General features: G+C 47.7%; 4 protein-coding genes across 10 annotated transcripts; 2 read left to right on the top strand and 2 right to left on the bottom strand.

Moving 5' to 3' along the window:
- The first annotated feature begins 1,100 nt into the window (after positions 1–1,100).
- LOC6589672 lies at positions 1,101–14,801 on the top strand. Of its 2 annotated transcripts, none has more exons than XM_026988469.1 (2): positions 1,101–1,224; positions 8,245–14,801. In XM_026988469.1, the coding sequence occupies exon 2, from the start codon at positions 8,253–8,255 to the stop codon at positions 13,101–13,103; it is 4,851 nt and encodes a 1,616-aa protein (XP_026844270.1). In that variant the 5' UTR covers positions 1,101–1,224; positions 8,245–8,252; the 3' UTR covers positions 13,104–14,801. The 2 variants fall into 2 exon arrangements, with proteins under 2 accessions (XP_026844270.1, XP_026844271.1); XM_026988470.1 differs by lacking the exon at positions 1,101–1,224 and adding an exon at positions 6,174–6,185.
- Positions 14,802–15,625: 824 nt separating this feature from the next.
- LOC6589670 lies at positions 15,626–18,935 on the bottom strand. 5 transcript variants are annotated; one of them, XM_026988769.1, is made up of 7 exons: positions 18,604–18,934; positions 18,148–18,285; positions 17,718–18,079; positions 17,543–17,661; positions 17,099–17,476; positions 16,883–17,045; positions 15,626–16,799 (listed from the first exon to the last, which is right to left on the bottom strand). In XM_026988769.1, the coding sequence occupies exons 1-7, from the start codon at positions 18,628–18,630 to the stop codon at positions 15,938–15,940; spliced, it is 2,049 nt and encodes a 682-aa protein (XP_026844570.1). In that variant the 5' UTR covers positions 18,631–18,934; the 3' UTR covers positions 15,626–15,937. The 5 variants fall into 5 exon arrangements, with proteins under 5 accessions (XP_026844570.1, XP_026844569.1, XP_026844571.1 ...); XM_026988768.1 differs by having other exon boundaries at positions 17,718–18,085; positions 18,604–18,933; XM_026988770.1 differs by having other exon boundaries at positions 17,099–17,458; positions 17,718–18,085; positions 18,604–18,932.
- Positions 18,936–19,357: 422 nt separating this feature from the next.
- On the bottom strand, positions 19,358–20,820 carry LOC6589867 (dnaJ homolog shv). Its single transcript, XM_002014544.2, has 2 exons — positions 19,741–20,820; positions 19,358–19,677 (listed from the first exon to the last, which is right to left on the bottom strand). The coding sequence occupies exons 1-2, from the start codon at positions 20,750–20,752 to the stop codon at positions 19,622–19,624; spliced, it is 1,068 nt and encodes a 355-aa protein (XP_002014580.1). The 5' UTR covers positions 20,753–20,820; the 3' UTR covers positions 19,358–19,621.
- Positions 20,821–21,510: 690 nt separating this feature from the next.
- On the top strand, positions 21,511–25,522 carry LOC6589868 (protein croquemort). Of its 2 annotated transcripts, XM_026988772.1 has the most exons (6): positions 21,511–21,595; positions 21,662–21,791; positions 23,101–23,304; positions 23,365–24,467; positions 24,526–24,616; positions 24,675–25,522. In XM_026988772.1, exons 3-6 carry the CDS (start codon positions 23,176–23,178, stop codon positions 24,819–24,821), a joined length of 1,470 nt encoding a protein of 489 aa, XP_026844573.1. In that variant the 5' UTR covers positions 21,511–21,595; positions 21,662–21,791; positions 23,101–23,175; the 3' UTR covers positions 24,822–25,522. The 2 variants fall into 2 exon arrangements, with proteins under 2 accessions (XP_026844573.1, XP_026844574.1); XM_026988773.1 differs by lacking the exons at positions 21,511–21,595; positions 21,662–21,791 and adding an exon at positions 22,620–22,697.
- Positions 25,523–26,043: the final 521 nt, after the last annotated feature.

Here is a 26,043-nt window from a genome sequence, read left to right as displayed (position 1 = left end):
TCTCAGTTTTCTGGCAGCACCATGCCGCTTATACGTTACATTTGAATGCGATGGGCTGCCAAATCGGTCAAAAATGGTCTCCCTCAGAGCCGCTCTAACGGTAAATATAGAACATGAACGCAGACTAGTTCAATTAGCACCCTTCCATTCATCTGCTTGCTGTTTCTCTTAACATTCTACCTCCCAACCCAACCCAACCACCTGTGAGACTTATTAACGCGCCCTCTCCTATGGACACGCACACACGCAAACACAAACAGTCAGGCCTCTCTCTCCCGCTCTTTCTCTCGGTAAACTTTCGTTTCGGCGCGTGCTGAGCCGATGCTCTAGCTGGCTTGTCGTGGCGCTCATTAGCACTCACCGTGTTTTACCGTTGCTCTATTCGTATTTATACCTTCAACGAGAGCGGACTGTGTTTTTCGGACGCAACGCGCTGCTATTCTGTTCCGTTGGCGCGTCGTCGCTGCGTTGTTTTGTTTGTTGCGTTGTTTATTAACTTTTGCGTACTATATTTACTACGTTTGCCGTTCCACCTACCTACTCGTACTGTACATTGTGTATGATTTCTGTTCTTTACATTTTACGCGCCGCTTTTCGACACATTTCGCCACGCTCGCGGTCCGCTGCTCCATTTGCCACCTGTACAACACGGGGTGGGGTACAACACCACCTCCCTTGAAACGTTGTCAATGCCGGCTCACTAAGTTTGTTTGTGTGTGTGTGTTGCATTTGGTGTATTTTTTGTGCTGACGTTTAAGTATCATATCTAATACGTGCAAAAGAGAAGGAAAAATGTTTCCATGAGAGTGCAAGAGAGAATTCCGTTCTTATCAGCGTATATCGCTTATACGACGAGTGTTACCTTGAGGTGCAAATAAAGGTAGCAAAACAGCAGCGCGCTACCTCCCACCCGCACTCCCCATTCAACTCCCTCTCTTAAGTGCGTGGCCAAATATTAATTGAAAGCATGTGAAATTAACAGCAAAAGCTATAGCCGAACAACCGTTACTATTCCAATTATATTGCAAGTTACAAGAGAGGGAGGAACAAAAACAAAATAATCAAGCGAAACAGCAGAGCAGAGACAAAAAAAAATAACCCCACAACAACAGCAGCAGCAGCAGCACAGCAGGCAGAACGTTTAAGTGAGCAGCGACTGCGCTGCGCAGCAGCAGAGGCAGAGAGGCAGCGAAAATAGCATGAAAATGTCGAAAAACTGTTGAGGTTCGTATATGGAAATGTGTGTGTTTCTGCTAATGCAAATGTAAATGTAAATGTATGTAAGCAAGGTACATGAAGTAGAGAGAGGGTGGGGTGGTGGCAAACAAACTAGACCACCCACCCGTAGAGTGGGACTGCCTTACCCTCTTTTGAACATAGCTTGAAGTATGTAAGTATGTCGAGAGCGTCTCCCTGCTTCAGTGCATACGCTCGCTTCAAGCCTCACCTCCCAACCACCCCCCTCAAGCCGCATTGGCTATCACTCTCTCCCCCTCTCTCTCTGCACTCTATCTCTCTTGATGAGTGTGAGTGTGTGTGGCTTATGCCGCCGACTTGGGTGCTGCTCTACTTTATTCTGTTCTTTGGCATTTTTTTCCATTTTGCGGCAATAACAACAAAGTTGATTACAACGACAGCCCCAAAAAGCGCCACACAGACAGCGGGCGAAATACAGAGGGCATAGAGTCGACTGTGGCTTACCCACTGCTCTCCTAAATATGCTACAGTACTTGTGGCCAGTCGCTGGGCGTGCATATACCCTCTTGGTATTGGCTTTTAAAGGGTAATTACATCAACAACAATAAAAGTGTGTTGACATTTTTTTGCCTTTTCACGTCTGTTTTGCTCTATACCCAATGGGTATGACAGTGTGTGTGTGTGTGTGTTGGTGTTAGTGAGTGCTAGTAGGGGGTAGTATTAGTATTATTGAGGGCTGGAATGGTCTACGTGTTGGAAATTATCAAGCCCAGCTTGTCGTCGCGACAGCACGCACGAACATCCAGAAACTACCACACACTGACACACATATCTCTATATTTGCATACAAATGTTTCTACATACATATATGTATGTATGTATGTATTTAAACGTATTTATGTAAAGTGTAAAGTTTTGCCGGCAGAAACAGCGACAGCGACTGCGATCGCAGGGCACAATTTTGAATTCTGGTTCTCTGGGACGCGTCCGTTAAAGAGAATAAACTGAAATGAATGACAAGCGGCAGAAAGCCTATTGATTTTCAATCAATATTTTGTCTAAACATATGCACATGTATACATGTACATATGTCTGTACATGTGTGTTGGAGGTAACGGTGGTATTTGTATGTACAGTGAAGGCTCGACAATTGGATACTGATGTTTCCGGGGCTACTGCACGAGTATTTCATCATTTGTCTACATTTGTCTAAATAAAACAAAAGAAATTTCTTTTTCATTCAATTATATTGATATTGAAACTTTGATTTTTTTTTGTTGATTGTTTAATGGAATAAAATCGTTTAAATATGACTAAATTTTTCAAATTGTGGTTCAGAATGCGGTTTATTTTATCTGAAACTTCTCCATTGTGTAACTTGTTGATAGTTTCTTTCGATACGACCCATTTTTGTAGAGTGTGCGAAAAGAGGCCAACCTTTTGAATGATTACAAACTGTTATCTCGGATTCAAGAACATCATTTTTGTTTTTCTGTAATGGTGTTTCCAATAACTGAGGTTTCCGAATGTCGAGCGTCCCCTGTACGAAACTATGGGATGGCACAAAGTTTCTTTTAGCTTTCTGTTATGTATTTCTTTCTTTTTTTCTATTTTGTATCTCTGTTCGTTCGCTTTGTTCGATTTTCTTGAATTTGTTTTGCATTTGAATTGGGAATTGCTATAGCTTCTTCTATCTTCCCCTCTCTACCTCTCCCTCTCCCGCGGCCACATCTTCTTTCACGTTTCTTTTCACCTTTGGAGACACGACGCGACTTGGAATCGACTCGCTCACGCATGCATAATAATCACAGACGTCGCGGGGAGTGAAGTTGATGTGTGTGTGCGTGTGTGCTGTGTGCTCTCTGCCGGCATGGACGTTGACTGCTCTGCCAGCGTAATCGCTGCTGCTTTTTATTATCTTTTGATTGCGCCGCTGCTGCTGCTGCCTGCCTGGCTGCCTGCCTTCATGATTGTTGTGGTTGTTACTGTTTGTCGCCTATTTTTTTGCCGTTTGCTGCTCATTGTTTATATCAATTCCCTTTTTGTGCTCGCTTGCTCTCTCTCTCTCTCTCACCTCCCTATCCCTCTCTACCTTTTTGTTTAGTTGAATTTACTTAATTTGTTTTTGTGGTCGCCGCCTGTCCCAAGTCCTATTTAAACCACTCTCTCTCTCTCTCTCTCTCTCTCTGTGTCTCTGTCCCTCCTCCCCTCGGGGACTGTCACCTCCAGTTCGAACTGCAGCTGGAAGTTCGAGCAGCAGTGCAAAACCAACCTTTGGTGCACTTTTCCAATCAGAGTTGGTTGCGCTATACCCTTTCAATAAAGGGTATGAAGGTTTGGATGAGATGTTTGGATTGAAACGAAAGAAGCCACATAAAGTGCATGTGTACTACGAAAAAAACTATTTGTTTCGAAAGATAATAAAAACAAACGAGGCACATTGCAGTTTCATTAGTTGTTTCAAAATGGAAATGACTTTATCAATGGTTCGGCAAAGGGTACTGAAACCTTCGAGCACCGCAACAAGCATTTCTTTCCTGTAATTGTTGTTTCTTTCACTTTGTTTGTTGTTATTTGTCACGCCTCTCGTCATCGAACCGTTAGAGAGGCAAAGCAGATACAACAATAAAAATAACAACAAGAACTAGTACCGTTAATGGGAGCGCTGGAGCTGTCATGTTTGCTTACGAGCGGCGGCTTCATTTCCGCTCCGCCAGGACATGGGAGTGGGTGTGGTGTGTGAGCGAAGGGACTCTGCTGCTCTGCTGAAGAAGGAGCGCTGCTCGGCGCTGCGCTGCGCTGCCCTCTGGAGCTGTCACATGTCTGGACGAAGTTGCAGGAGCGGCTTCAGTTGGTATACCCTGTAGCTGGAGCTGTATAGAAAGGTGTGCTGAGCAGGGTGTGTAGGGTGCCCTAGAGTAGGGAAAAGCTGTTCCCTTTTTGGGTTGAAAAGTGAAAGCTTCAAGTAAATGTACCCTATTATGTACGCTAGGCCTACGACCACTTAAATTTGTGCAATTGAAGTCACTTTTGTTATTAATTTACATGACTATCAATGTCGTATACCAAAAGATACAAAACATCACTTCCAGAAGCTAGCTCCCTTGGGCGGAGCGAATCATTAGGTGGATAGTATTATGGTGGTATGGTATGGTATTCTTCCATCAAAAGGAAATGTCTATTAATTAATTACAAACTTTTCCATATAGTATTCCTTCTTTTGGAAGGAACTCCACCCAGCAGAACTTTTCACTCTATTTTGTAGCTTTTCAATCAGAACTAATTTATTTTAAGGGCCTTAATTAAGGGGCCCTAAACTATGCAATTATTGCCCTGAATTACTATTTTTTCCATTACAGGGTGTCTGTCTTCATCGAAATGCTTCATGAAACCATCCTGTCAATCCTTTGGCTTCATTTCTGTTCCCGTTTCTCCTTCACCACGGCAACCACTTGTTTTCCCAGGCACAACAGCAACAGACACACACACAAACACACATCTATTGTACACCCCATTGGCACCCATACACCAACATATTTATTGACTGTTTCCAACCAGCCCCTTTTGGCAGGACACTGCCACCACACTACCCGTTGTCCTCACTGCGTCGGCGTCGTCGTCGTCGTCGTCGTCGAAGTCAGCTTCGCTGCTGCCACTGCCCAAGTCAGAACGTCGCGTCGTCGGCATTCCGGCGCGTCTTCAACAGATGAAAAACTTTTTGCTGGAAAGTCGCACGCGCTCTGAACGCCTCAGCGCGCCCCGAGAACGAACGCCTGCCTCCGCCTCTCCTGGAGGGCACATAAAAATGTGCTTAAATCCTCGAAAGTTTCATAATTAAAAAAAAATCCCATGAGTGCATCCGTGATACCCCATTGTGCCCCAATACGTGTTAGTGGGAGTGCCACAGTGTGTCAGTGTCAGTGAGTGCCACAGTGCCACAGCGCCACAGCGCCACAGTGTGTGTTAGCCCGCCTTTTTGTGGCAGCATATGGCAGCATAATTCACAAGATTCTCGGTGAGATTTCCATTTGTTTTACATAAATACCCATACCGATGGCCATTCCGATGCCTCATACCGGTGCCTGCCCCATTCCGGGGGCAATTGCCACAGTGCCCCAACAATTCCATTTAATTCAATTGACGGCAATCTCTGATGGATGCCCCATCCACATCCAGGGCGTATACGCAATGTGTGTTGGGTTTTTTGGTTTTCGGTTCGGTGTTAGGATGGCTTTTTGGTGTTTCAGGGGCTTCGCTCGGGGGTCTTGGGTTACCGCTCCCACCGTAACCCGTAGCCCGTAGCCGTTGCCCGTAGCCGTAGCCTTGCTTTGCATATCGTCTGGTAAACAGAAAACAACTTCTTCGATTACCATACATGTCTATATGTATTTTCCCTTTCAATTTTGTGGCCCCCCTCCGCTCCACTCCCCGCGATTCCGATGCCTGTTTGACGATTTGCATTACGATTCGGATACCAATCGACGAGCTGCGATCTCATTTATTCCGGTTGGTACATCAGGCTTCACGCCCAATTAGCCTAAAAGCCCAGGCCCCCCCTCCGCCCTTTCCTGCTGGGTGGGTGGCTAGGGGGGAAGGTCGATTATCCATCCAGCTGGTGGGCTAATGGTCGCCAATGGGTCATCAATGGTAAACAACATTTGCATCGTTCGCGTCCAGCGAAAGTGTATTACCATAATGAATTCCAGTTGCGACACTCGTCGGGGTCAGTTCTGTGTGCTCCGTGTGCTCCTCCGCGTTCTTCTCCCATCCATCGGTAGTACTTCTCTCTCACCGGCTTCCTATTCAAATTATACACACGATGTGGCTGCCCCCGGATGCCGCTGTCTGCCCCTTTGGCTGGCCCTGTCCCTGGGCCACAACCAACTCACAGGTGGTCGCCATGAATGGACTGTGGATGGAACTCCCGCCGTTGCCAATGCCGATGCCGATGCCGCCTGGGTATTACGATTGCATTCCGGGAAAGTCCGGTAGGTGCATGTGGGGAGGACACCCCACATCGTCCATTGGCTTCTCTGGCAATTATCTGTGACAATTATTGGTTTTTTTTTTCTTTCTACCGTCCAGTCTGTGTGCCAGTCTGTGGCCCAGTTTTGTGGTGGGCGTTGACATTGAACGGGGCAGTGGATAGTGGACAGCAGTAGGGGATGTCCATCCATCCATTCCAGTCCATCCATTCAACCGTCCAACCATCCCCTATAGCCATAGCTATAGTACGGGGGTCAATCATTAATATTTCATGAACAGTCCACATTTCCATTTCACAAAGTCCGCGTTTTAAGTCCGTTCGCTGTCTGTTGGTGGGTTTCCCAACATTTACCTCTGCCGCTGCCACCTACCTCTAGCGGTGCTGCTGCTGCTGCTACCCCTTCCTGGTGGATTCCTCCTGCATTTAGACATAAAAAAGACCCAACCACTGACACACTTGCCAGCAAGGACCCCTGCGTGCGCCGACACTGAAGACCAGCCACATTTAATGACCAACAAAAGCGAATTTGTGTCACGGGTGCAGAGAAATGAATGGGAATTTTCCATTTTTCATTTAAATGCCAGGCATAATTGCTTTTTCCTGTAGCCACGTGAATGAGTGCGCACGGTTAAAGGGGTTCGTCGGGGGGCGGTCACCGACAATTGCGAATGCAATTTGAACAAAAGGGAAATCCACTCAAGAACTGCACACACACACAGGATAAATGGGAAAATAACCTTGTGGCGGGAGGAAACAGGGGAAATAATGAGGCAAACTTTTGACCTTCGGTTCCGCTGTTGTCCATTTCATTCATTATTTAAATGAAAAGTTGTGTTTCCTGGGTTTAAAGATATTTTCAAGATAGTTCTGCTGTTGATACAACTGCATTGGGATACAAATTAAAAAAGGATATCAATATAATCCGTTGTGTCACTCCCACTTCCACTTAAATTAATTAACAGAAATCCCTGATCGCAGAATCGTAAAGAGGGGTCTTATATACCAGATGATCACCTGCAATCGTTTCAGTATTATAGCCAGAACAAAGGACGCAGCAAAATTTGTGGTTTCATATGCTGCAAGAGAGCGCATGAAACTCTCCCTTCCTTGTCTCAATTTGGCCATAAGGAAGGATACTTCTCGGGCTGCCTGTATAGCTCTCCCTCTATCTGTTCCTCTCTATCTCAGCGTGGCTTAGCGGTAAAGGTTGGCTTTTCATAGGTGGAATATATGTACTTTCTTGCGTTCACTTTTAGACTTTTAATTATTTCCATTCAAACAATTCCACAAATAATGCAATACAACCTCTTTTTTAGAAAGAATTAATTCCATTGATAAGGTAGCAAGAAACTCATATTTTATGATTATTCTACATAATCGATCCCGAAATACAGATCATTATTGTCAGCGGTTCTTGGAAGCATTGAAACACATGGATTAATTAGCGACATCATTATCTAAAGTACTTCATTATTCTCAAAAAATTCAAAAGCGTAGATCAAGAGATCAGCAAAGCAGGGAAAAATACCCAAAAAACGTCTCAGTAAATTTGGAAATATGTAGAATATTAAATTGAATACACATAGATCCCATTCTACGAATGAATCATCAACGAAATTTATATTGATCCCAAATTGGGGAATGCAAAGAATATAATCTTTGATTGCTCTAAGAATCGATTCAATGAAACGCTTCTTAGATAGAAAAAGTCGAAAGTATTTTCTAAAATGCAAAAGTAATTGTTTCTGTTATATTTTTACTTTTAATTTTATTTTTGGTACTTTTTTAAACTTTTATTGAGTATGTGTTTTCCTTTTTATTGATTATCTTAAGATTTCATTATTTTTGAATTTTTTGGCATTTTATTGGAATTTCTTTTGGTATTTTGTTTAGTATTTTTAGAGAATTTGTTGGAAAATGTTTTTCTGGAGGCTAACTTGCATTTTTAGCTATAAAGCCAGTAGACCTCGGCTACGCCGATGGCCTTGCCTTTTTCCTCTATGATTATATTTTTTGGAACATAAAACATTGGCCTTCTCTTTTCTCTTTCGTGACTGCAGCCGTCAGCATGCAAGCGGCGATGGACACGGCCGCCATGGCCATTGCCGTGGGTGTCGGTGGATCCTCGAGCTCCAGCTCCGGACCGGGGAGCAGCAGCAGCAGCGGAAGCAGCAGCAGCAGTGGCTATGGCAGTGCCACAACCACGCCCACCACGCCACTGAGCAGCGGCGGGGGAGGAGGACACTATGAGGCCTCGCCCACATCGATGCCGATGGCGACGATAGCCACAGTGGCACCGTTCTACAGCGAGGCACTTACCTCCATGGATGCACAGCAGCGGCAGCAGCAGCAACAGCAGCAGAATCAATCGCACTTTTATCACCAGAACTACGGCTATGGGAATACCCTGCCCCTGACCTCGCCTTTGGATGCGGCTGCCTACAATGCGTACAGTGGGGCATACAACGCGTACGGCAGTGGGGCAGCCACAAGCAGCAGCTACCAGGGAGGGACACGCTACGAGAAGCTAGCCCCAAGCTCGGGCTCAAAGTACAGCGGAGGAAGTGCAGCCATCGGCGGAGGAGGAGCAGCAGGAGGGGGAATGAAGCCCCAGGCTGCAGCCACGCCCTTCTATGCCCAACCCTTGGCGCAGCCAGGAACCAATGGAAGCGGAGGAGGAGGAGGAGCAGGAGGCTACATGATGAACACGAATCATCCCTACGATCCCTACAAGTACAAGATGCCCGCCCAAGTGGCACCGCCGCCGCAAGCGCTTCAGCCGATGGTGCAGCCGTCCAACCAGACGACGGCATCCGCGGGGCAGCCTCAGTACGGGCATGGACTGGCCATGAATCCCGGCCAGAGGCAGCAGCAGCTGCAACAGCACCAGCAGCAGCAGCAGCAACAACAATTCTCGCAGTTGGAGGCCAACTTTGCGGCCATTAAGCCGAGCAGTCGCTACCAGGGCATGCCCCACCAGAGCATGCCGCCGTCTCAAGTGCCGTACGGCACTCCGCCTGGGGCAGCGTCCTCCTCTGGTGCCCCAGCCACGCCCTACTACGACAAGTACGGAGTCATGGCCATGCCTCCCATGTACCCCTCGAACGGGGGGCTGCCGCCGATGTACACTCCGCCGGAACTGGCGCCGGAGTCGGCGTACCGCAAGTCGGGCAGCAGCTGCCACTGGAGCGTGGACTACAACGCCGCCAATTGTCGATCTCTGCCGCCGGTGGCCCCAGCCCCCAGCAGCTCCTACCATCATCCGCAGAGCAATGAGATGTATTACGGCGGCGGAAAGTACGACAAGTACGGGAATCCTGCAGCGCCGTATGCCAGCAATCCGTATCCCACGACCATCGCGCAGCCGCCGTACGGAGCACCCGCCGGTCGGAACATGTGGTCTGTTACGGAGAATCCAGCCCAGCCCAATCCCCGCCAGAACTGCTGCTCCCAGGCGGCATATCCGCAGCAGAGCTGCTACTATCCAAGGAGCAACGTGCCCCAGCCCCCGCCGCCGCAGCAGCATCAGCAGCAGCAGCAGCAGTACCCGGTAAGCGGGGCCACGAAGCTGAAGCATCCGATAACCTCTGACCTCTACGCGCCCTACGACACAGCCCCACCGCCCACGCAGCTGGGATACGGCTACGGGGCGGGGCAGCAGGTGGGAGGATCCTCTGCCACGAACATCAGTCCCAATCAGAGATACGTGGCGCCTCCCTTGAACATGGGAATGGGAATGGGGATGGGGATGAACATGGGAATGGGCATGGGCATGGGCATGGGAATGGACCCCAGCATCAGCCTCAGCGGTGGAGGCGGCGGCGGCAGCTACTACAACGATCTCAATCTCAATCTGAACAGCCTGGAGGGCTACGTGCCACAGGTGGTGCCGCAGATGCCGCCACAGCAAACGCATCGTGGCCCCTACCAGGATTACCGCAAGAGATCATCCGCTTCTGCGTCGGCAGCGGGGAACTGCTACCTGGGACAGCAGGGAGGAAGTGCGGGACCCCTGAGTGGAGCCCTCACCAATCTGGAGGCACATGTGGACAGCTATGTGGGGTACAATCACCATGCCACAGCCTCCAATTCCCACTTTGGCATGGAAGCCACGAAGACATCCCCCCAGACATGCAACATTCGCGATTTTCTGGCCACGTGGAACGACGATGAGGACGAGGCCGCCGCCGAGCCACAGGCCGCAGCAGTGGCATTGGTGGCTCCGACTGTGCCACCGATTCAGGCGGCTACACCGAATTTTATGTACGAATCTCTGCCTCCGAGTGGACCCCAGGCCACCGCTGTGGCGGTGGACCATCAGGCGGCGGGGATTAATCTCCCGGACATCATAATAGACATTGAAAAGGCCACGAATGTCGGGGGAGGAATCGTCCCATCGGGCGTGGACTCTTTTGGGAGCTTCGATGTGGAGAAGGAGCTGGATGAACTGCGCCTGAAGACAGGCGTTTCCTCCGATCAGTGTCCCGCGGAGAACGACGCCCTGGCGGAGATTCTACGCGTGGAACAACCTCCTGCCTCTTCTGCTCCAGTGGAACCCCTAGAGCTACCTCTGCCCAGTCCCATTCTCCAGAGCGTAGCAGGGATCATCCATGCTGCGGAGGAGCCTTCACCCACACTGGACTTTGACACCAACAACAGCTCCAATTCGAACGAATCCACCTTCGCCAAGGAGTACGAGACATTCATCCACAAGATCGAGGGCAGTGGAAGCGAAGCGGAGGAGACGAACGCCCAGGACGACAGCGAATATCGAGAGCACGCGAAGCGTTTCAAGTTCTACAAGAGGAAGCGCAAGAACACGGAACCACAGGAGCCCCAGAAACAAGAGGTGGAGCAGCAGCAACAGGAGGAGGAACAGAAGGAGGTCGCACCCAGTCCAAAGGCAGTAAAGCTCTCACCCCAGAAGCTGCTCGCACGCCGTCGTCGCAATCGCATCAAGATGCTAAAGATCCTGGAGTTTGAGAGTCCGAAGCTCAAGTACCGGCACTACTTCAAGGCCCTGAAGCTACTGCGGAGGCGATACGCCAGCAGCAGGACGCGAGAGCAACACAAGACCCGGATGCGGCGACATCTGGCACTCAAAAAGGAGCGTCGCTTGCCGCCCATTAAGCGGCTGATCAAGAAATACGCCGAGGGATCGGGGAGCTCCGCAACGCAGCTCTACAATCCCCAGAGCCTCACGGGTCTGAGCGTTTCCGCCTTGAACACGAAGGCTTTTAGGAGCAGCCTGCTGCAGTCCTCGGGCCGGGAGACGGTCATCAAGAGCGGCTATGGGCTACAGAAGAAGACTGAAGAAGGAATCGAAACTGAGGATAGAGACCTGGGGCCAGAACAGGAGGAGGAGAACACTATCCAATCTGTGGATCTGTTGCCACATTTCAAGGGCTTCGATGACATCGAGAATACGAATCTTTCGCCGAAGGCCAAGCTGCGAGTGGAGCCCGAGGAGGCGGAGGAGAAGGTCCTGGCCCAGTCATCCGTGGCGGAGGTAACCAAAGCCAAGGAGCGGGAGATTCAGGCCTGGCTAAGGAACAACAGCATGGAGGAGGATGTGGTCGAAGTGCCTGTTCCAGAAGAGCCCAAACCAATCGTTGTCCCGTCTCCAGCTCCATCCTCCTCTTCCTCGTCATCATCTTCGAGTTCGAGCTCGAGCTCTAGTTCCAGCTCCGACGATGACAAGGATTCAACGAGCAGCAGCAGCCAAGAGGAGGACTCCTCCTCCACCAGCAGCAGCAGCAGCAGTAGCCCCTCCGTGGCAGAGGCCGCAGAGGTGGCCGAGGAGAGCGACTTCAATGAGATGGCCGCGCTGGAGAGAGAGCTCTCTCAATCGCAGATCCTGGAGCCAGCAGCGGAACCTGCGGCAGCTATACTGGAGGACATGGTCATGCCGCAGGAGGAACCAATCTCTTCTGCTGCCCCCATTCCCGAGGAGGCATCCAACAATGATATTGCCAAGCTGAAGCAGATTCTGGAGAGCGATGGCGAGGAGCAGACCACAGTGCGGAGCCCATCTCAATCCCCCAACCCAACCCCACTGCAATCCCCGAACCCTCTCCCCTTCACATCCCCCTCCAATGACACCTCCTCCATCGTACCAAAGCTAAGTGACCTTAGTAAAATTGCCTTAAATAGTTCCTTAAAAACTAGAGAATTAGACATAAGACCAAGCGGGGATCCAGAGGAATCCCTGCCCGCCTTTGAGCCGGATTCAGAGGGAGCCCAGGCAGCGGATCGAAAGGAATCCCAGCTGCCCCCATTTGAGGACAAGTCCCAGACCCCTTTGGAAGCGCCCGAATCCCAGGCTGCTTTTCAGCCGCATGCGGCGGCAGAAGAGGAATCCCTGCCCGCCTCTGAGATGCCGGAAACACCACGTGAACTGAGCGTCGAGGATGCCCTGGCGGAGATGTATCAACAAATAGGCGTGGCCTCCGACCCTGAGGACTTTGAGGGAGACAAGGATGCAGACACAGAAGGAAATCCAAGTGGACCGGACATGCTGCTGATCAATCTGGCGGAGATCTTTGACACCAGCAGCGATCTCTATGTGGTGGAGTGCGACATGAACGAGAACATCCTTGAGATTGTGGCCAGCGAGCAGGAAGAGGAGGCGCAGGATCGCAGCCAAGAGCAGGCCTTGCAGCTCATCCAACTGCTGGCCGAGCCACAGCCCGAGCTGATCCACCACGAGGAGATCATCCCAGACAGCCAGACGGAGCTGCGTCAGCGTCGACGCCAGCTCTTGAAGTATCTGCATTTAAAGTATGCCCAGAGACCGATCGGTAGGTTCTATCATGCCCAGCGGATACTCAAGAAGTACAGGCGGAGGAGAGGGCCAGCAGCAGCAGTAGCAGGAGCAGGAGCAAGGAAGCATCGGGAGTCCAGCTTCTACCAAAGATAGAGAGAGGATCACAACAGATCAGAGATCACTGATCGTTTAGCCCTGGAGCCATTGGGGCGTGACGGAACCATCAGGCGTGCCTAAATGGATACCAATTTCGATCCACAAATACACATAGACACACACACATAGTAAAAGATACGTATGTATCTATAGGTATACATTTCTAGAATCTCAAGACTTGGTTTTATTTTTGGATTTGATAATAGGTGAACAATTGTATAAAATATTAATACGCTACTTATTTACACACATAACGATATAGGGATATAGATACATATAGATATATATATTTTTTGGATATCTGTGCAATATTTTACATGGAAACAATGTCGTGTTTCAAGTGCAAACTTTTAATATTGTATCTGAAGTGCGCGAATTCGAATCTCGATGTGTTTTTTAGGATGAGTAAGCAAAGTTAATCGTCGGGCTTAGAACGAGAGTATTCGACGGGGGTTCGGTTCTGGGTTCGCGTGCAATTAACAAGAGATACATATATGTACGTGTATCTGATGTATGCTATCGGATAATGTATCAGCATTTTAGTCGCTCACTGAGGCCCTGAGTGTAGAGCAATTTTAAAACGCTTTCTGACTAAAGGTCAGACCAGGCCCCAGATTGGCCCCAGATTGAGGGCTATACCCGTACCGTACCTATCATGACCATAAATGGCTCAACTTGCGTGTTTTGCCAAACAGAACCCGAACCCGAACCTCGCCCCACGAATACCCCCCACTGAGTTCTGTTTCGGTTTGTTATTCTGTTAGCCACCAAATATATATGCAGCCTAGACCAAAAATATAGTAAATGGAAACCATAAATCTGTTGGTAATCGTTTTGAACTGTTAGATCCTAGCCTTAAAGACTTGTTTTGTTTTAGAGCAATTGTTTGTCGGGTTCCTAGAGGAATTTCTGCGAGGATCGTTAAGCCTACACCTAAAACACTTTTACACACACACACACACACATTTTTATTAGCCAGCAGTTCCAGATGTGGAGTTGCATGTGCATAAGTCCCCAAACCAGAAGCATCTTGAACTGCAACGAATCTGGCGGAACAATCGCATTCGGAATGGTTGTTTACATAAGATGCGGATGCAGAAAGCCCTCCTCAAGGGCATTGTTGCACGCGTATCAAAGGTAGACAGACAAATCGACCGAGAGGAGCTGCTGCATGGCACGTATAGCACGCGGGAAGGCATGAAAGCCTACAGTCTTTTTAGTGATATCTGCTTGAGTCTTTTTTATATGGGTTCTTGACTCTTTTAGTTTAGTTAAGTTATAATTTTCCTCGGTCATTATTTCCTGCATGTACGCGACCAGTTGGGATATACGTGTATCGCGTCATGCGGCAGCCCCCTTCGGTTCTGAAAAACAAAGAATGCTGCTGGCGTTAGGCTTAGGATCTCCACCACTTTCCATCTATCTATTTATCTATTGAAAAGTAATCCACCTAGATGTCTTTATCTCTCTCTTGTAACACATTCCAAAGGACCAAAACTATACACCACTTATACAAAATACACTAATAAATAAATAAATCTTATATCTAGCCTCATCTTAAGTGCAATCTAGAAACTTTTAATATACATAAAATACATATACATATTTCGAAATGTATTTTATTCGTTTTAAATAATACCTACGCTTAATTTTAGTACAAAACAAAGCAAAATCAAATGCAAATTGCAAATGCTAGCCCACTAAATGTTATATTAATAATAATGCTATTTATTATGGAATAAAATTGTACATAATCGATCTAGATGTCCACCCTTTGCCACACTTCACACACACACACAAACACAGTCCCTTACACTTGCTATAACTCTGGATATATAGTATATCTGTCTATCTGAAAGGTTTGGCGATTTACTTTAGCCTTAAGATTTGTGACTTTATAAATGTGAGTGTCTTTGAGCAAAAACAAAAACAAAAGGAAATACGATAAATGATATACGAAAAATCCTAAAAAGAGAAATAAATGTTTTATGTAAATGTTAATGGAGTGCGTGATTTGTCTTTCTTGGGGTATGGGTTTCTCTAAGGTCTAAGGGATGTGCAAATAAAAAATACGAAATCCTAAGATAAAGGAAATGTTTAATGATTTGATCTTGGGATCTTTGCTCTACTCTTAAGGAATGAGTCTATTAGGAAGTGGCACAAAGCGCGGAGCCCAAACAGAAGTCCACACAGGGCCAACCGTGGGGCGCTGCCGCATGACGCATACATGCAGGAATTTATTGAGTAGATACACTGTATTAAGTGATAATTATATCTGTTTGAATCTCATTCTATATGAAAGGATTATGAACATTCTCCAGTATATCTTTCCTGCAGTCTACATATCAGTTATCTCTACTGAAATTTTCAAACTTTAAACGATAATAGAAAAGGAAAATAAATTGTATTGCAAATCCACTGATAAAACGAATCGATTCGCTTCTTTTGAACTTTCCTCTAGAATCTGTAATCTACGATACACGGCATCCCAAGAGATTAAATGTCCGACTCGGATCGAGTTCTATTGTACAGAAATATTGCAATTTATTTTGTAGAATTAAAAAAGAACAGCACAGTTCACAAATCTAGAATTTGCAGGCTAAAAGTAAAAAACCAACTCTGGGGGTAGGCTCGAGTCAAGGATCGTTCCATCGCTTGAACTCTAACTTTGGTTTCGTTTCGTTTCGTTTCGTTTTGTGCTCTCCTTCGAGGGCTCTTTGGTCTCTCTGTCTCTCTGCTGAAGGCTCCACTGCAGTCTCCATAGTAATATCAGCATGAATCCTCGCTCTCTCGCTGATCCCCTCTGTGCCCGCTCTTCCGAGTGGAGTTCCCTACTCGTAGTTGTCGAAGTAGCGCTTCTTCAGATCCGGCGGATACGTGACATAGATGTAGTGCTCGTTCTGGCCCATTCCCGCCTCATTCTGCACAATCTCTTGGTTGGAGGAGGAGGCGCGCAGCGATTGCTGCGAGGAGCCCACATGCCGGTGTCGCGTCTCCAGGGGTCGGGGATGCGTATTGTAGTGGCGCTGCTGACCCTCGCCTCCGATTCCAGAGGCGGATGCACTGCTCACCACGCTGGTGGCTATGGATCGGCCAGAGCTACTTGTATAGTCGCGTCGGTCTAAAATGTCCTGTGGGTAGCCCAGGCTCGTCGAGTGGCGATGCTGCAGATGCGGATGCTGTTGATGCTGCGGATGTTGCTGATGCTGCGGATGCTGCTGATGCTGCTGATGCTGGTGCGGATGATGGTGCAGTGGCGTATTGGCGTTGGAGGAGGACGACACCGCCACTTGGCGTACGCCCCCGGCTGTGGGTGTGCCCTGACCCGGACCCGGACCCTGACCCCCCACCGCTTGACGCTGATCGGCGATGTAGTGACGCGGACTGTGCCGATGATATTGCACTGGTTCGGGGTACAAATCTCGAGCGGCTGCCGCCTGCTGTTGCTGCTGCTGCTGGTAGTAGTACTGCTGTTGCTGTTGCTGCTGTTCGCGCTGATGCTCCATCTCCAGCTCCAGCTGCTGGTCCGCACTCAGACCAGGTATCCCGCCGCCGTCCAGGTCGAGGTCGTGTCGCGTCGCATAGTCGACATGGTAGTGATGGTGGGCACCGGGCATGTAGATGCTGCTGCTGCTGTGACCGCCGACCCCTCCCGGCACGTAGTGATTGGTATTGATTGTCGTCTCTTCGGAGCTGAAACAAATGACTTGGGTTCGATCAATCTCAATGGGAGAGATGGCAAAGCCTCGGGGCCGAGGCCCGAAGGGGAGACTTACTCGAAGAGTATCCAGATGATGTAGTAGCAGAAGCAGATTCCCGTCGAAAGCACGAAGATGAGGATGACAATGAGGCCCCAGGGGAAGGCGCGCGGCTCCAAGGGACCATCCTCCCAATAGCGATCGCAGGTGAGGTACCAGCAAACGGCCTTGTTCATCTCCTCTGCGGATGGATATCGATTAATTGGTTCTCATTTATAGATCAGCAACACCCACCTTCCATCTCCTTGAAGGCCTGATCGGACATCGACAGCAGGAGTCCTCCTATGCAGCTCCTCAGCAGGAGTTCGCACCGAGTCTTCAGTTTGCTCAGCTCCTCGGGCTTGCAGTTGGCCCTGGCCTTTACACCATTCCCATTGCCCGATCCCTCCTCCATTTTGGCCGGATCCTGCTGGCCACTCGCCTCCGCATCGTCCCCGCTCTGCTCCTCCTCCTCCTCCGTTTCGTTCAGCTTCGTCTCGGAGTCACCCTCCGCGGAGTCGCCGCCGCGCTTCAATCCCAGCTCCTTGAGCTTCTTCAGCAGCTTCTCCCCAGCGGACTTTGGCCTGGCCGCCGAGCCATCCTCTCCTGCTGGATCTAAGCGAAGAGGGTTGACTGAGGAGTGGCGACGGGTATGGGTATGGGTACGGGGGTGTGGATAGGATGGGGTCGAGTGCTCACCTGCCGGCGACTGCTGCTCCTTGCTGCTGCTGCTGCTGCTCGACGACTGGATTGGCTTCTCTTGGAGTAATTGACGGTTTTGTACTTTGGCGGCACGCGAGGCACCCAATGTGGAAGTTCTGTGTCGGGGATTTGATGTGAAATAATTGTGCAAAAGGTAAGAGGGAAAACCCACCTTGGTATTAAGCTCAAGTATGCGGCATTCGCTTTGGCCAGCGCGGAATTTTGGCCCAGGGAATCGCCCCAGACTTCAATGTCCGTGACAATGTGATCCCCGAACTTAAGGCTCGTGGCATCCTCCGTCTCGAACACCTCGCAGCGCATGATGTCACAGAAGTCGGCCAGACAAATGGAGTCCATTGCCTCATTGATGATCGTCTTGTGGCGTGTGTCAAAGTGCAGATCCAGATGCCGCTCCTGGTAGAAACTCTTTCCACAGCGACGACACGTCCACTGGGTGGGACGATCCCGTTGCTTGGCATCTTGGCGCGGGGCAAAGACATCCCGGAACGGATGCAGCGGGCACTCCAGAGGCAGCTTCACCTTATCGAAAAGAGTGGACGATGCAACAGCTGCTTCTCCAGAGAAGAGATGGGGATGCTCACCTGATGCTTATCCAATATAGGCGTCCATTTGGAGCGCACTATCTTGCGCACCAGCCGGCTGTTATCACGCGAGCAGAGAATCTTGATGACATTCGTGGGCGGCCATGGTATCAGCAGCAGAAAGTAGACCAGTGCAATCTGGGGTATCGGAATTTTCAAATTGGATGTGAAAGTGGACGATGAACTCGGGATACGGACACGCAACTTGCCGGGCCGGCTGACCGAACTGTGACCCCGTCCTCAGAGCAGCAGCTCAACCAACAGCCACAACCCTCCCTTAGAGCCACTTACCCTGTTTTTTGGGTCACTTAAAGTAACAGGGACTCAACCCCCCAGGCCGCAGAAAATCGATAAAAGAGTGTGTGGCATGGGGCATAGGCAGGCGGGCGGCGGGCTTTGGTTGCGTCTTCACGGAATACGTATACCCCTCTGAAATGGGACCATGGACAGACTCACCTCGAAATGATGATATTTAGGCGACATTCATACTATGTATTTGTGGTCGCTGGCTGTGCTGTGGGTTGTTGTAGGCGCAGGATTTACGAATTCAGTTGCAATAAATCGTTTCAGGTTCAGGCGTTGTTTCTTTTCAGGTTATGTATGCAGGACACCGAAACGTATTCCGAAGAAGGATTATTTTTCTGGCCAAGCTTTAAGGCAACTCAAAATATAGTATACTTTGCGAAGATTCCAACAGACGATTGGTTTTTTAAAATTTCGGTTTTCCTATAAATAAAAAAAAACGCCTGATTCGAGCCTGTTCTACTGTCCGCACTGGTGAAAATTTCTCTGCTCTCTGAAAACTGAATTATTACTTCCTGTAGCCGCTCTCTCTCCCGTTTACCGTTGTCCTGCGCCGCCTATCGCCAGCTGTTGGCAGAGTTGAATCCGATTTAATACTAAAAACCTGTCGACACGTTGTGAGTAGCGGCACACGTCCGGCGACACAACTAATACACGGTACTCAGTCAGTATATAAATATGCAATCTTATGATGAACTATATATTTTATACACAATTATCCATTGGTTGGTATTGGACGTTCTCACCAACGAAGTAGCATCCCGCCGTTATTTTTCGCACAATAAATAGTTTTCTAATTATTGTTATAAAATTAGACGTAAAACAAGAGGGAAAGACGATGTCCGTCTGTTACGTAATGAACTCCTACCACATACTCTTTCAGTACCTGGTATACAAATACTAAATATAATTTGAATGTTTTTTTTATTTCTTGTGGGGTGGTTGTCCTGCAATTCCGTTTTTGTTGTTGTAGGGGCAGGAACTGCAAATAGTTTTCCATCTGCTATTTTACAAATTTCTAAACTAAAATTACATTTTTTTATCGCACAACTTTCTGGAACAAAGTCATCTTAAAGTGGGCGTTTTCCGAACCGAAATCGCATAGTTATGTAGACATTTAAATACTAGGGTACAGCCGGAGAGCGATCATCCCTGCCAATCGGGGCGGGATTCACAGTCCATTGTAGACGCGATTGATGGACGATTGGTCGAGTATTTTCTTGAGCGCTGCAATATAATACGAATGGGGATTAATACAGGCATAGAATAAGGGCCTTTCCGACTACGTACCTTCCTTGTCCTCTTCCGTCAAATCCTTCTTGGGGAAATCCACATCGAAGGTGATGTACAGAAAACCAAACAAGTTGTTGTTCTCAAAGTTGGGCATGCCCTCGCCCTTCTTACGAATGCGTGCTCCGGGCCACGTGATTTTCTCGCGCATCACCGGCACCAGATGACCGTCCAAGTGCTTGATGTCCATGCTAAAGCCAATCAGAGCATCCTGCAGACTGATGGTCACATTCGTGTACAGATCGTCGCCCTTGCGTTGGAATCGCGGATGGGGCATCTGCTGGACACGCACCAGCAGGTCTCCGGGCTCGCCGTCAATGTGAGGCTCTCCCTCGGCCACGAAGCGCGTCTCCTGTCCATCGACCATGCCCTGCTCTACCTCGATCTCGAGCGTGCGCTCCTCGTTGACTAGCTTCACGTTCGGGCACTCGTCGCAGACCGTCTGCTGGATCATCTGGAAGCGGCCAGGGCCCAGATTCCTGGTGACCATCTCCTGGCGGCAATTGCACTTGCGTGTGCCCGAGGCGGGCTTCATTACCGGCTTGTTCCGCACGATCTCCACAAAGTTGCCCGAGTAGAGCTCCTCCAGCGACACGTACATGCTCATGACGATGTCCGCCCCCCGTAGCGTGTCCTGCTGGTGCTGATCCCCATTGCCAAAGGGAAAGCCAAAGTCGCCGAAGAAGCTAGCGAACGGATCGCCGCCATGGTCCATCATGCCCTCCTTCTTCAGGCAGTCCTCGCCACACCGGTCGTAGGTCTTCCGCTTGTCGGCATTCGATAGCACCTCGTAGGCGGCGCCCAGGTCCTGGAACTTGGTCGACGCACTCGGATCGTCCTTGTTCTTATCCGGATGCAGCTCCTTAGCCAGCCTGCGGTACGCCTTCTTAATTTCATTTGTGTTGGCATTGCGCTGCACATTGAGAATTTTGTAAAAGTCCCGGCCGGCGAGGGCCACGTCCACCAGGAGCACCGCCAGCTGCACCAGCAGTAAGCTTTTGATTAGCTGCATTCTGTGAATTTTGTTTATGTCGATTCTATTTCGTTCAATTCAATAATTGTAACTCATACTTTTAAGAATATTGCTGGCAAAATTTGTCGTCGACGCTAGCTACGTTTGTGTGTGTGCGTCGTGGTCGGCGTTGATTGGCTGTGGCACTTAACAGCTGATTCTTTGACATGTGCGCCCAACAGCTCTCTTTTCTCTGCTAGATAGTTAACATTATGTTAACTCCTAGATAGTTAACGTATGTTTATTTAATTTAAGTTATTCATTAATTATGCTTCAAAGCCTAATGGAAAAAATACATTAACTAAATATATAGTTAGTTATTTTTTAAATTATGTCATACTCCATAAATATCATAAATATGTAGTTCATACGTACTAAATATGTAGACACCGTGTAGTTACCATGTAATAAAACGCGAACGATTAACCCATTGTCGACCAAGGGGTATTCGAATAGTTAACCGAATATTATGCACCGAATACATTGATACGTTTAGGTTATATATCGTGGTATTATTGTAAGTAAAGATGAAGGATGGTATGGATGGACCTATTATTATTATTATTAATAAGATTTTTCGTGGATTAACTAAAGCTGTTCACCTGTTTAAATATATGGGGATTAAGTGGGTTAAGTTCGTTTTTTCATCGGTATACGATAAATCCGCGGTTGAATAGCCAAAACAAAGTAATCCAATTAAACTTTTGCAAATAAACAGCGACAGTAGCTGCAGCTCTTGCCATTAATTGTATTACGATTTGCCTATTTGTGCCATTACCCAAGTGCATTGGGGCCAGTGATTGCCATTTGTTTACAGTTACTGCGCCTTCCTTTTCCATATAGGTAAACATTTTTGTGTTTCTGTGGCTTTTCCTTGAGTATTTGCATATTTAACGGAATTTTTTGCAGCGTTTTGGCTATCCATTAACCCACATTTATTGCCAACTAACTTGCATAATTATAGTCAAGGTCAAGTAGCAACAACAACAAGATCTAGCAGAAGGCACGACCCTCGTCTTAATTGTGTGCGCGAAAAAAGGTGAGTAATGCAATGCAATACTGTAGCAAGTAATAATACACATGTTAATTAGGTGTAGAGATTACCCCTTTGGCATGATCTCAACCTGATTCAGCAGCGGGGCCCTGAACGACAATTAAGCTGCTGAGCCGGTCATTGATCAGAATAGAGTCTGGTACTGCACCAGAATCCAGTTCACTTCTCAAGCGTCCGGTTATCGGTACCCGCGCCCCCATTCTAGTTTTTCCTGTGTCTGCGGGTCGTTATCAGCCAAGAACAAAGAGGAGTTTAAATGCGTAGCCCCAATAACCCGTCTGAGTCAGTCCGTCCGTGCACAAACAAAGGCAGTAAGGCAGCTAAAAATGCGATATGCACTCGGACTTTTGATAAAAACAGACCTACAGACCACTTCTGATTTCTCACAGCTGGATATTATATGTTGCTCGAAGTAATCTACATAAAATTTGCAGTACATATGTATAAACATATGTTTGTTTCGTCAATGGCTAAGTGCCAGTAGTATCTCCAGTAGCTTATCTTATCGAGGCCATAAATAGGAACCCCTTGTGCGCATACCAGAGATCTGATCATAAGAAATCTACGCAATTTCCCACAAACTACCTTCAAACACTACACATGTAATTGTCATATGAGAACTAATGCAAGTAATCTCATACGATTATCCATGTAGCTAATTTGTTGGAATTGTCCTATTAAGGATTGTCAATCCTTGACTGCCATGACACCGCACACAACACAGATTAGCCAAATCCAAAGATTTCGAGTAGTAAACTACAAGTGGAACCATTTAAAGACACAATCAGTAGCCGCTGGCAAACAGTTTCGCTTTGTCTGCGGAAGCGTGTGGTACGGTCCTCTCCCCGTTGCCTAAAAATTGTGATATCCCTCTCTTCAGTTGGACATTTCGTAAGTTTATATCTGATAGAACGCACCCTAACACGGTACTAAACACCCTCGATTGTGGCCAAGACATTTGCGGAAGTCTGCACTTGACACACACTCCAATCCGAGTTGACATGGACTGGTAGCCCGTAATCTGTTGGGGCTGTCATAGTAGGTGCAACGTATTCAAATGGGATCGAGCCTAATCGTAGATGCTTATCGAATACTTAAGTATGGGCAAAAAACAGAGCGATAAGCCACCGGCTAGCTATTATTATTAGCTCTGCTGGGGATAGCCAGGATAGGGCTGAGCTGAAAGTCAATAAGCGAATAAGCGAATAAAAATTCTCCTGATAACCTCCGATACGGTTTATTGGCACAGATTATGCAAGCAAAAATAGCTTAACGAAATCCACTCACTTTCCAGATGCAACACAGCAGCGCGTAGGCAACGTACTTGTACCTTTTCCTTCCGTGAATCTTTGGCATCTCATCGCTCAACATGTGCTGCAAGTGCTGCGGGGAAACTCAACGCAAGGCCTGGGTCTTTGGCCTTGGATCGCTCTTCATGATTCTGGGTATCCTTATCGTGGTCTTTTGGCCCGGTTTGGCCGACCATTTAGTGGAGGATGTAAGTACTTTTTCACTCCTTCGGTACATCCAATAACCTTTTTCACTCAACTCCTTTTAGGGTCTCAAACTGAAGCCAGGCACCGACACCTACGACAGCTGGCTTGAGGCTCCGATTCCTATTTATCTTAGCTTTAACATGTTCAACTGGACGAATCCCGAGGAGATACGCAATCCGAACGTGAAGCCCAACTTCGTGGAGATGGGTCCGTACGTGTTCCTCGAGAAGCACAAGAAGGAGAACTTCACCTTCTACGAGAACGCTACAGTGGCCTACTACGAGCGTCGCACCTGGTTCTTTGACGCGGAAAAGTCCAACGGCACGCTGGATGACATGGTGACGGCTGCTCATGCCATCACCGCTACGGTGGCGGACGAGATGCGGCATCAGAAAAAGATCTTGAAGAAGATCATCAACTTTATGCTGAACCACGAGGGCGGCGAGCTGTACACCACGAAGCCCGTGGGCGAGTGGATCTTCAAAGGCTATCAGGACAATCTCACCGACTTCCTGAACCTGTTCAACACATCCGTGATCGACATTCCCTACAAGCGCTTTGGCTGGCTGGCGGATCGTAACGAATCCCTGACATACGATGGTCTCTTCACCATTCACACGGGCACTGACAACATCGCCAACGTGGGCAAGCTGACGCACTGGAACGGCAAGGCGGAGACCGGGTTCTATGAAATGCCCTGTGGCGTTGTGAACGGCACCACTGGGGATCTCTTTGCCCCCAAGATGAATGTGAAAGATGAGATCACCATCTTTGCCACCGATGCCTGTCGCTTTATGAACCTCAGGCCAGAGGGCACTTTAGAGAACCATGGCCTGACTGCCACCCGCTGGGTGGGCACTGAGGAAACCCTCGATTCTGGCGAGAACTATCCGAATCAGGCCTGCTTCTGCGATCCCCGCCTCGAGGAGTGCCCCAAGACGGGTGTGGTCGAGTGCAAGGCCTGCCGCGACAAGGCGCCGATCTACTCATCCTTTCCGCACTTCTACCTGGCGGACAAGCACTATCTGGATGCGATAACTGGCATGAATCCGGACAAGGCGAAGCACGAGTTCGTCATGGCCATTGAGCCGACCACGGGAGTGCCCGTCCAGGTGCATGGCCGCATTCAAATCAACATGATGATTGAGCCCGACGATGATTACGAGTGAGTGATAGTCTATATGTTCCTTGATCTATATTCTTTATATTCTTTTATATTACAGTATCTATCGAGGAGTTCCGAAGGTGCTGATGCCCATGTTCTGGTTTGACCAGTATGCAGAGCTCTCCCCCGAGCTGGCCTCCAAGGCCAAGGTAGATAGATCTCAGCCACCCAATAGATCACTCTGTTAAACTTTGATTTCTCTTTCAGTTGGCCATTAATCTGTCATCCTATGGCATCATCTTTGGCTATTCCCTGGTGGGCTTTGCCAGTCTCTTCATCATTACAGGCGTCGCACTGACACTGACCAAGCGGTGGGTGCGTCGCGAAGATGACGAGGCCATGCTGACCAACTGAGGAAGCATTGGCAAGGCCTTAGCCATAGTTATTCTTAATTGCCAAAGTGCCAGGACAAATTAACACTCCTAGTTCATTTTGATAGTCGCATCGTTTGTTGTTACGCGTTATGTATTATGTAACTTGCTGATAGCTAGTAGTCGCCTCAACATTCGTATTGCATTTTGTGATAACAATCCATAGCCCCTAACTCTTAGTCTATATACTATTCTATGTGCAATAACACGAAACACCCACAAGCTGAGATTACCTTTACCTTTATCCAATTCCAATTGCAACTGCAATTCCATTTGAATTTTTCATTTTATTTCGCAAACATAATTTTTACAACTCTTTAATCAAGGACTTTGTTTTTACTTATCGTATACGATTGTTGGATGCTTCAACGATTTGCTTGCTTTATAAATGCATTAATTGAATGTTTTGTTGTAAGAATAATAAATTAAAATACAATAATTTTATATGTATATGTATATATATATATAATGGTTTATATATATGTAAGATATATGGCAAAAATTTTTACATTTTCTCAAAAATCACATTACTCAATTTAGCCATAGACTTTTAGTCGAGAAAAATCTACGCAAATATTTGTGACATCCATCGAAAAACTCGAAATCATTTTTGCACACACACACACATTCTCAGAGGGTTGGTTAATCGACAAAAGATAATAAAAACACAAAATGGATACAAAATATAGACCGTTATCAAAACGCGTAACTCTCTCTCTCACTCGCTAAATTCAGATACGGTGGGTGTGAGCGGCTGGGGGCAAGTCTGGGCACTCTTGAAATTCTTTAGTTCCTTTCGTCCAGCGAATGTCCGATACGATACGATATGTATATATTCGATCGTATGACCATTCGATGGATCCGATTCGTTGTGGGTATGATGTGTGTGAGGGGGTGGGTAGGCGATTCTACGTACTAAAAAATTTGCATAGTTTTTTGTTTTCTTTTGTTTTGTTGCATTCGATGTTCTGTTTGTTCTTCTTGTTGCTGACTAAAGTAGTATTAAAATTTAGTTAAGTTTAAAGTAAAAAATCAATCACAGTTGTTTGGGCGGAAGTAGTTTAGTTAGTGTAAGTATTCGCATCTGGCCTAAGTCGCAGCTACTAAGACTATGTATTAAGCTTTAGTTTAGTGTATTAAGTAGTTTTCGTATTTTATACTTGAGTATTGTTTCCGTTTCTCGTTTCTCATAGTTATATAGTGGT

This window comes from Drosophila persimilis, unplaced genomic scaffold, assembly GCF_003286085.1.
Source record: "Drosophila persimilis strain 14011-0111.01,24,50 unplaced genomic scaffold, DperRS2 tig00000191-arrow-pilon, whole genome shotgun sequence".
In the NCBI taxonomy this organism is placed as follows: Eukaryota; Metazoa; Arthropoda; class Insecta; order Diptera; family Drosophilidae; genus Drosophila; species Drosophila persimilis.
This window is presented reverse-complemented; position numbering and strand designations above follow the sequence as displayed.